The sequence below is a fragment of the Ixodes scapularis genome, unplaced genomic scaffold (genome assembly GCF_016920785.2).
Source record: "Ixodes scapularis isolate PalLabHiFi unplaced genomic scaffold, ASM1692078v2 PGA_scaffold4__175_contigs__length_147842914, whole genome shotgun sequence".
Taxonomy (NCBI): domain Eukaryota; kingdom Metazoa; phylum Arthropoda; class Arachnida; order Ixodida; family Ixodidae; genus Ixodes; species Ixodes scapularis.
This window is the reverse complement of record NW_024609879.1, coordinates 84,421,598-84,432,223: the sequence shown is the minus strand read 5'-3', so window position 1 is coordinate 84,432,223 and position 10,626 is coordinate 84,421,598. Positions and strand designations below refer to the sequence as shown.

The 10,626-nt window shown below is 41.9% G+C and overlaps 1 protein-coding gene across 1 annotated transcript; it reads left to right on the top strand.

Moving 5' to 3' along the window:
- Nucleotides 1-5,763: 5,763 nt before the first annotated feature.
- LOC121047652 (zinc finger protein interacting with ribonucleoprotein K-like) lies at nt 5,764-9,357 on the top strand. Its single transcript, XM_040503084.2, has one exon. The coding sequence runs from the start codon at nt 6,707-6,709 to the stop codon at nt 7,346-7,348; it is 642 nt and encodes a 213-aa protein (XP_040359018.1). The 5' UTR covers nt 5,764-6,706; the 3' UTR covers nt 7,349-9,357.
- The last annotated feature ends 1,269 nt before the right edge of the window (nt 9,358-10,626 follow it).

Sequence of the window (10,626 nt, the reverse complement as noted above, 5' to 3'; positions counted from 1 at the left end):
TTGGTTGCATATCCACCATTGCCGACTACTTTCCTGCCTAGTGGCTGTGCACAATCCTGGTATTTTTTTTTTATAACTATGGGCAAATGTTTGTTACCATTTTACTCTCACACCACTCTTTCTGATGAATAGGTATTGAGACCAGTGGTCATGTTGAACAAACATTCACCAGTGCCACACATTGGAAAAGAACAATATATTTTAAGGATAAATGTATTCCTATAATGTAAACTAAACAACAGTTAAATAAAAGACAGTTTATAAAATTTACTAATTTCTGGGTGACCCTAGTACTTGAAGGCACAGTAGCTCCAAGTTCTGTTCCAACCAGTAAGAGGAGCCTATGTTTAATACTCGTATGGAAATACAGTCTCATCATAATTTTATCTACAAACTGTTAGTATACTTTTCCTCACTAAGGCTATTAGGCAAGATATATTGCACTAGTTAATTTTTTGCTCATCACACTGACCTTTGTTATTCCTGTCACCAGAGAGATTTTAATTATAATGCAATTAAATGCAAAGGTGCAAGCGAGCTGGACAAGAATGACGAAAGTAAACCCTGGAGAAGGGTTTACTTTCGTCACCAGAGAGATGTTTTTTTTTTTTTTTTATCATTTTATATTTGATCTAGACGGATGGACAAGACACTCGTATCTTAACAGCTTTAGTGACACTGAACTCGGCTTTTTACTTTATTGCATAATCACTCTTACCCTAAGCAGCATTTAAAGCGATAGCTAGGAGCTCAGGTTGCAGAAAAGTCGGTGTAAGCAGGACGGGAAAATCTTGATTGGTCATTAAGTAATTCATTTTCCTTCGAAAACATTTGCAGGACCTTAGGCAAAGCGGGATTGAACTCACGACCCTTTGGTTCAGTGCCGGACACGCTAGTGATTAGTCCATGCAGATACGCTTGCATGGCTTGAGAACAAAAGGGGTTTAAATTAAGCTATCGCGTTCCACTTTTAAAGGCAAAGCTTAAGTGTCCTGTAATTTTTGCTTGATCACATAAAGCGAAAACGCTGCCTAGTGTCACTTGTGTGCAAGCAGCTGTACTAAGAGAATCTTCAAAGTCATTTCGGAGAATAAAAGCTTAAGAAGTGCAGGCATTCAGTTTGTTTCATCTATTCTGCTGCAATATTGCGTTGAAATTCCTGTGTTGGCCTATAATCAACTAAACAGAGTGCCTCCTTTTCTAGCCACAATTGTGCAAGCACCCAATAACATCCATTGTACAGCAGAGTAATTCATGCAGCTAGTAGCTGTTTAGTTATGCTTAAAAACATGGCATCGCAACACATTGTAATATGGCCATCTTGTTTAAATATCTCCATGCAGCAGCAACTTTCGTAATAAGCTGATTGATGAAACGTAGCATAAGCATGTGTGATGGGTGATTCTGGGTGTGGATCAAGGATAATAATAATAATAATGTTTATTTAATGTGCCCAAAAACAACCATGTGGGTCTTCGCATTGGCGCACACAAGATATCTAAAAGGAAGAAACAACGTACGCACAACTTCAAATGTACTAATTAGCATGACTACAACGAAGTTGTGCACTTCACACAAAATGTAATAGAGTTTCAACTTTCAACTAGACTTTCCAAGTTCCGACAAAAAACTGGGAGATCTGTGAAAATGTCCAAGCTAGAGGATGCGATTCTATTAAATGAAATTCGCATACGGGACTGTGGTGAGAGTTTAGACATGAATTGAATGTAAAAGGCAGTAAAATTTCTGGTAACACGACAAGGAATATGAAAATTTACAGAATTCAGAAGTGAGTTAGCATCAGTCCAACCAGTTGCCACCCGGTGCGAAAAAATCTGGTCACGCTCGAATCTTCTATTTGACAAAGACTTAAGTAAAACACTCTTAAGAATAAATTCATAATCGTAATAGAAGTGACACTGAAAGTGTCTATCATATAAAATGCATATCATTCTTTTTTGCACTGATTCAATGCTTAAAGGCTGTGTACGTGTTACAGAATTCCAAACAACAGAGGCAAATTCAAGTAGTGAACGAAGTAAAGCACAAAATAAACTAATCATACAAGCAGGGCGTCTGAACTTTTGGGTTATACGAGATATAATACCAAGAGTTTTCATCGCACGGCCAACAATAAAAGAAACATGAGCATTGAATGACAATGCGCTATCATGGCACACACAGAGATTGTTCATCACAGTCACGCGTTCGATTGGAGTTCCTCCCAAAGAATAAGTAAAATGCTTAAAGGGAAACTCCGCTTCATTCTCGGTTGTTACCAAACACTGCGACTCTCTTTAGTGTCATCTAGAGAGACCGAATGTCAAATATTATAACGTAATACCGCCTAAAAGATCACTAAACCGGCCGACAAAAACTGAGACGCGCGAAGTCACCAAAATCCGCTAATTTAGCGGGCGACGTGCGGCGCAGCCAACGTTGTATTTCCGTTGTGGCTGACGTCTGTTGCATACGCAGTTTTTTTCTTGGTATTTTCTTTTCCAGGGAGAGCTTACCGGGCGGCGCTACGGACGCGCTCCACGTTTGAGCAAGCAAAGAGGCGAGCCTACTACAATAGAGATCAGTGGGCGAGACAGACAAAAAAAAGAAAAAAATGAACGAGAAGAAGAGAAACAAAAAGAGGAAGAGAGAGTTGTACTGGGATGAGTTTCGCTGACACACCTGCCAACCGGTGCCAACCGACTAGCCGCCTGGGTTGCCGCCTACATAGCCTGCTTCGTCGCCGCTTGCGTTGCCTGTTCGCCGCCGCGGCTAGGCCCGCCCTCCCTCCTCCCTCCTCGCCCTTCCCCTCGCATCCGCGTCTTTCTTGGGCTACCGCTAGTAGATCACGTGACCCCTTGTATTCCACGTGGGTGCGTATGCAACTGACGTTGAGAGTACAATGTTGCCCGGCTGTGCCGAAGTTTCAGTTTCGGTTTGCGATTGTGGTAAATAACATGATCGCACGAAAAATATTTTGCTTTTGATGAGACAAATGGTCTAGGGTTGTTTTGAAGTGCTTTTCACGTTTATATCACCCACTATCTCGAAATTTCCGAAATCAAGCGGAGTTGCCCTTTAACAGTGTGTTGTCTGCTCAGAGAAAGAAACTTAGTTTTGGTAGGATTTAGGAGCAAATTATTTGCCAAAGACCATTGCAGTATGTTGTTCACTTCGTGCTGAAGAGCATTACAATCAGGAGGAGTAGCAACGCGCATAAAAATCTTAATATCATTCGCAAACAGTAAGAGCTCAGCTTTTTCGGCAAATGAGGCTATATCATTAACAGATATCAGAAACAGAAGAGGCCCCAGAATAGACCCCTGGGGGACGCCTGAAGTTGACTAAAATAGTTTAGAAGGGACACTAGAAATTCGAACATGATTTGTACGACATGACAAGTAGCTTTGAAACCAGCGAAGTAGTTCAGAGCAACAACCGTATAACCATAATTTGTGGAGCAATAGCTCACGATCAACTTCATCGAATGTTTTAGACATATTAAAATAAATAGCATATACCTGTTCCCTGCTCGTAACAATTGGCGCAGCAAAATGTAAAGAGGAGCACAAGTTGGTTTCAACTGACCACCTCGTAATGAGCCTGTGCTGCGAAGTCATTAATTTTTGATGAAAGTAATGAGTTATTCGTTTATGAATAACTTTGTCAAACACCTTAAAAAAGCCGCACGATAAAGAAACAGGCCGATAATAACTGACAGCCGATGAATCGCCCCCTTTAATATTGGCACGAAAACCGCTTTCTTCCATAACGATGGGAACAAACCAGAACGAAGTGACAATTTGAAAATGTGTTTTAAAATCGGTCCAAACAAGTCACATGTATTGTGGAGAAGATAAGCAATCCCTAGGGGATAACCAACAATAAAAACAGGAAATACACCCACTTCTGAAGAAGACAGGATTAGGTGCAATTGCCCTGTCCAATTTGATTTACAAGGATGAAGAATTGGTTAAGCTGTCATGCTTTACACTTGCTTGAAACAAAATGCAAACTGGGTGCTGCGGTAGACAGTATTGATTGCAATTTTTGTAGCAGCAGGGACATGTTGCTGGGCAATAGAGCTTATGCGAAATCGCTTAGTGGTTTGACAACACTGAGAGTGTTGCCATTTTAATGTTGGTAAGTGTTATCGGTACCGAAGTACAGTGGAGGAATCGGATACAATCGTGCAGGCAGTGTGCGATGGCACGGCGGCTGTGTTTTCCGCCTTCCCACCATAGAATGTGGATGAACAGTTTAAACAATCTACTGCAACTGTTAGTCAAAACTCTCAGAGGCCTGTGCACGCTGGCGACAACCCGCAGTTTGTAAGCTTCCGCAGCGAAGGCGTAAGACTTGCTCCGCTGCCTTGACGAGGTTTCGCCAGCGTGCACAGGCCTCTGAGAGTTTCGTCAGATAGTTGTGGTAGGCTGTTTAACCTTTTAATCCACATTTCATGGTCGGAAGGCGGAAAGCACTGCTGTCGCACCATTGCACGATGCCCGTATGGTTGTTTCTGATGCCTCAATTGTTCTTTGGTACCGACGACGCTTGCCAACATTAAAATGGCAACGCTCTCAGTGTTCTCAGATTACCAAGCAATTTCACATAAGGTTTTTGGGAGAGCCAGCACAAAACGGGGGGAGGGGTGGTTGAGGAAGAGAAAACAGAATCAGCTGCTACCAAATCCTTACATAACGGCAACTGCTAGATTCCATTGATTTCACGGACATCTAGCCAGTAGAAGTTTCAGCACTCAATTGCTCAATTTATCACAATTCTACAGAAATATTAGAGTTTTAGCCTGACGGTAAACTGAACTTTGTAATGATTTATTACCTTGAATGGGTGCAGCTGCCTTTCCAAATTAAAGCAGTGAAGATAAAATGTGTCTACGAATCATGTCTCTGATGACAGTTTCTACTGTAAATCATAGCTTGATTCCAAAATGACATATTTTGGAATATTCAGTGTGTGCAGAACCATACCCTCAAATTTATGTGTTGCAGGTGCATTCATGTTACCAACTTCTCAGAGTTGTCTATGTGTGAAAATTAAGACATTGTGAAGCGTAACTGATTTACGAAATTCCTTCTTTTTAACAGATGGAAGTCTGACAGCAGGACCCAACCAAATTCGTCTTCAAACAGCTCGACCGAATTCAACATTTATGACATGCCAAACAGAGAATAGATTGTGTTCATCCTTGGTGTCTCTGCAATCAGCTATTGACCGTTGAACACTTTTTTTACAGACTGCATGCTCATTCAATTCATATTTCACCATTCAGTTTGGTGTATGTAGTGGAGTGCAATAGGTTTACTATGTGCCTGACCATATCCTAGGCATGTTGACTACAGGCCTTGCATGTGGTTGGTGGTTAGGGAGTGAACAGGTGTTTCCCTTTACTTGTAACAGAATTCTTACAAGAGGTGGGTTACCCTTACATGGGTGCTGTCTTCACTGTGTATTTAACAGGCTTGGTGGACGTTAGACGGGGCAATACTCATCATGTCCTGTTGTCTAATTAACTAAAATTGCCTAATGAACTGTCTAAGTTTTCTTTTTATGAGTCGTGCTCTCATCGCAGAGTTTGAAGCCAATCACTAATAATGGCTAGACCAATTCATACAGTTTACAAGAAGGCAATGATTTTTGAGATATTAATCTACAAGTTTTGCTTGTCTGTCGGCAGTTAAAAACGTGTGGGCATAGAAGTGTGTCTATATATTTAGGGTGGGCAGCCCCAAACAATGCAGAGAAGAGTGACTGGCCCTTTGTCGTTATCTAGGCAGTGTCCGTCATTGCTTCCAACAACTCTGCGCTGCCAAGCTAATTAGGTGACCGGCACAGGTGCATCACTCTTGTGCCTCAATAATAAGGTGCACTTCGTGCGGGCACTTTTTGAATTGCCGACAGGCATTGAAATACATATTTGCTGAATATCTCGAAGGTCATTGCCTTTTCATAAATTGTACAAATTGGTCAACCATTATTACTGATTGGCTTTAAAGAGGTACCGGATTGAAGTTTTAGCGTGTCTTGCCGCACCTCATTGTCTTTTCGAGCAAGAAATTGGTGTCTCTGTGGTGTGGTCAGGACGTGGTTGACATTTAGACAATAAAATAGGCACTACAATTTCATTGCAGTATCCTTTCAGAACTTGGAACATGACTAATAAAACAAATACTTTGAATACTGTCCCGCCTAACGTCCACCGAGCCCGCTAAATGTATGAAGACAACACCCATGTAAGGGTCACTTACCTTTAAAAAAAAAAATCTGTTGCTTGTAAAAAGAAATAGCCTGTATATTAGTACTCTTTTGATGAGAGCTAGAGAGCCAGTTTTTACTTGTTGGCAAGGGTGTACACATGTGCTGCATAATTTCTTTGATTCTATGTTATCTGTGTTTCTGTTCCTCATCTGTTCCTCAAATGTCTAACAATCAGTAATATTGTTGGGAATGTATGTTTGCTCTCACTCCTACGGTGTTCATCCAAAGTGTTGTCCCATTATCATGTACTCTGGTGTCAGCTGACATTTCATCAGTAACTCCTTGACCTTCAAAAAAGGCCAAAACTCTCATGTAACATTTTGTGATTGTGCAGCAATCCAAGGAAAGTGAATCCCATTTTATAATTTCTTCAGTTTCATAAAGTCCTTATGCACTTTATTTTAGTATAATTAAGATTAGTGTTACCATGCACGTGCTTGGCCCGACGTTGGAGCCGATATCATCCCCAGAAATAGAAAACAGAGCCAAGCATTATTTACCATTTGTTAAGCTCATACATACAATGAAACTGACACTTTCCCTTTGTGTGCTGCTTTCAACAGAGCCTCGAGGGATCCCTTTGGATCCAGCCGGCGGCAACTGGAGCTGCAAGGACTTCGGTAGCCCGTTCTCGTTCCAGACGTCAGTGACGAAGCGCCGGAGGAGGGTACATCAGTGGCGAGGGACGTACCACCACTGCCGCTACTGCAACTACTCCAGCTACGACAAGACCTGCGTGGCACGACACGAAAGAACTCACACGGGGGAGCGGCCCTTCGACTGTCAGATCTGCGGCAAGGCATTCACGCGCAAGTCCTTGCTCATCATTCACGAAAGGACTCACACCGGAGAGAAGCCCTTCAAATGCAAGCTCTGCGGGCAAGCGTTCACACAGGCGGCTCACCTGTCACACCATCAGATGGTGCACACGGGGGCAAAGCCCTTCAAGTGCCAGATCTGCGGCAAGGACTTCGCTCGCAAATTTACTCTGCTCAGTCATTATAAGGTACACTCAAGCGGCAGGCTCTCGGGGCTCCACACTTCGAGCAACGCGAGTTGTAACGAGTGAGTATTGGCTGCATGTCGTCGCGAAAGAGCGACGGCGTGGCCTTCTCTTTAGATAACTGCGTCCTCATAGCTAAAACCACTTTTTGCTTCCGGTTTCCGACCGTTTCCATTCTCGCGTTTGAAAATGGCTAGCTATCGAGTGTAGTTACTCTTTGCTTCATGTGCCATTACAAATCCACCACTTCGTCAAAAACAAAAAGTGAAAAAGTGTGTGCATTATGCACTGTAGTGACTGTCAGGATAAGAACGGCACAAGATTTTTTTTCAATTTTCCCACCTTCGGTGCAAACTGCTAAACTTCGATATCTTGCGATTCCCAAGCCCGCACAAGCAGCTGTACGTAAAAGAGACCAGTTTTTATTTACAATTAAACACAACTTGTCGGAGATATCCCATGTTGAGGTGTCAAAGCCCTCTTCTCAGTGGCAACAAAGTAGGTGCCAGCCATTGCTGCTGAGTTCGTTTCAGTTGCGTTCGAAACCCCCTTGAGCAGGTGCAGTTACATTTCGAGGAACAAAATCTTGGAAAATACTTTGGTGTATGTTACTCTGGAAAGTACTGCACTTTCTGTGTTGCCCCCATGGGTATGCTCTACGCAACATAAATTTTACCTCGTTGGGCTTCTTTTTTGTTTTATGCTTGATTCTTTATAATTGAGTGTGGTGCACTAAACTTTCCTGTACTGTTTAGATTCTTTTGTGTACCGGCAGGAAAATTTCAAACTTTTTTTATTGGCTATATCAAACCTTCGTAGAAACTAAAGTTGTTACACAAAAATTTCTGACAATTTGCACGCATTTATGTCGTTAGGGCAAATTATAGCTTGACCCTCCCACTACTAAATATAATGATTTCTGAGGATCATTGTTTTCAAAAATAACAATTTGCGGGCCTTCCCCCAGCTGTAATGAGGCACGGCTGAGTATCCACTGGTTTACTTTCAATCCCCGTCTGTCACGGATGATTTATTCTCGGAGCCAACGGGAGACTGACAAAATCTTTATTCTAGCTTCTGGGCAGCTGAAAACGAAATTTACTCCTAAATATACAATTTGTGGCCTTCAAAAAGTGCTTCATTCCTCTTCTTAACAGTTGTACAGCAAGTAATGACACCTACATATCAGACTTCACACGTTTAATCTTGAATGGTTGCATTTGCATTAAAAAGAAGGTAAGCAAATTACCGTAGTGTATAAATATCTTAACTTAAAATTTCATGTCATTTTATGGCAAACTGCCCACTCTGCTATTGTGGGGTTTTCATACCTTGTCGTTTCCTGTTTGCATAGCACAGCCCACTGCGAACCTGATGACTTTAAATGAGGATTGGTGACTAATGGGATGCAAATCTTTGAAAGCTATTCAGATATCTGGATTTCTTGCATCTTCAAAATTGCATAAAAGCTCCAGGCTCCCCCGGCAATAATGAGCATTGCTCGTAGCTACTACCTGTGTCATTTTAATTTTGTATAAAAGTTCAATCTTATTGACACATCAACAAGCAGTAAAAAGATAGTATTGCATTTTAAGTATGTGGTTTTGTTGTAACACTTTGAATGCCTATTTATAAAATAAATCTGTTTGGTTTGGGTTTTTCGATCCATTATTTTAATTTGTGTGCAACCAGCGCAAGGTTGTGGAAACAAACGTTGCTTGGCTGTGATGCTTTCATATCTATTGTGTACAGTGAGACGTTTTCAACTGTCCTGCGATGGTAGTGATGCATATAAATAAAAAGTGACCAATTGCTAGCTTCAGCTTGGTGGGAAGACATAACGGTAATCTTGCGACCTTTATGCTAAGGAGTGTGATACAACATTCACCTGTTTATTTCATCGATCAACACTCATTGCACATTTTTAGGCCTCAAATTGTCAGTTTAAAGTGAAGCAACTTGCAACTTCAGGGGCTCCATGTTGGAAACTCGGCAAAAGAAAGTTGGTGATATCGCTGACTTTCTAGCCAAGAGCCCCAGGCCAGTTTGGTGGCAAAAGAGAGTGTTAGTATGTTTGGAACCAAACCGTACAGCTTTTAGAACAAAACTCTTAACATTGGTGTCTGTCTTTACCAACTGTGACTTGCACCTGCAGAAAGTCAATTTGTTTGCATATCCAACTTTGTCCACTACTTTCCCGCCTAGTGGCTGTTCATAATCCTTTCCTTCAACACTATGCGTTGAAGGCAAAATTATGTCAGCTATGTGATCGTCCTAGAAGTTTGCAACATTCTGCCCAGAAAAGCGCACAAAAAAAAAAGTATATATATTTTTTCTTTATGCCGATGTGTACTTTCGAAACATAAAAGTTAAATAGGGCATACTAAATTATAAGATTTTAGTTCCGTCAAACAATTAAAAAGTAAGAGAGGTTCATAATCGTCCGGCTATGACCGTCGGAGTTGGACGAATATGAACTACCAGACTTTTTGGCTAGGTCTCTAAGCATAGAAAAAAGATACGCAGAGGCAGTTTACGGGCTGCCTATGTGCGTGCGCTGTTGATATTGAAACTTTACGAACCGTGGCGCCACAGGGTCGCACTTGCTGTCGAGGCACTCCTTTTGTTTTTGGAATCATGACCACACTACTCTTTGCGGAGAGGGGGACGTTTCTTCTACTTTCTTGTGACTTGTACATTTGAGGTTTTCTTTGTCGGGAGAAAGTTTCCGCTCTTTCCCTGCCAATGTACTAGCTTTCTCGGGATGATTGATGCCTTGCAATATTTACTGTTTCTATAGATGGCAGTTTTGATGAGAGGAAATGCACCAACTGAAGTGATCTTCAGTGAAAATCAGATCTCTCTTAGGATCCCTATCGTTTCTTCAAAACACATTTTGTGGAAATACCTACGTTTCGTGGACAACTTTTCGTGGACATACATTTCATGGACACACGGTTCGTCGAGCTTGTACATTTTGTGGGCACATGGCCATGCGACGTTTTGTCGAAAATGCATTTCTTCACTAAGCCGCTAAAAGCTAGCGTGCGATTCACTAAGGCGAGCTTGACCAAACCATGCCCCCCCCTCCCTCCTGTAATCCAGGCGAGATGCAAAATGAATGAATGAATTTGGGGTTTTTTGGCGCAGCAGCAACTCGGGCCATAGTGTGCCACGAGACGCAAAAAGTCTGTTACGAAAATAGCAGAGTTGTGCGAGACGAAAGGTCTCAGGTTTTGCAATGAAACGAACACGAGAAGCCTTTCGATCAAACGTCGCATGTCGACGAAACGATTTGTAGATGAAACGTCAGTCAACAAACTGAATGCTACCGGGCAAAAATT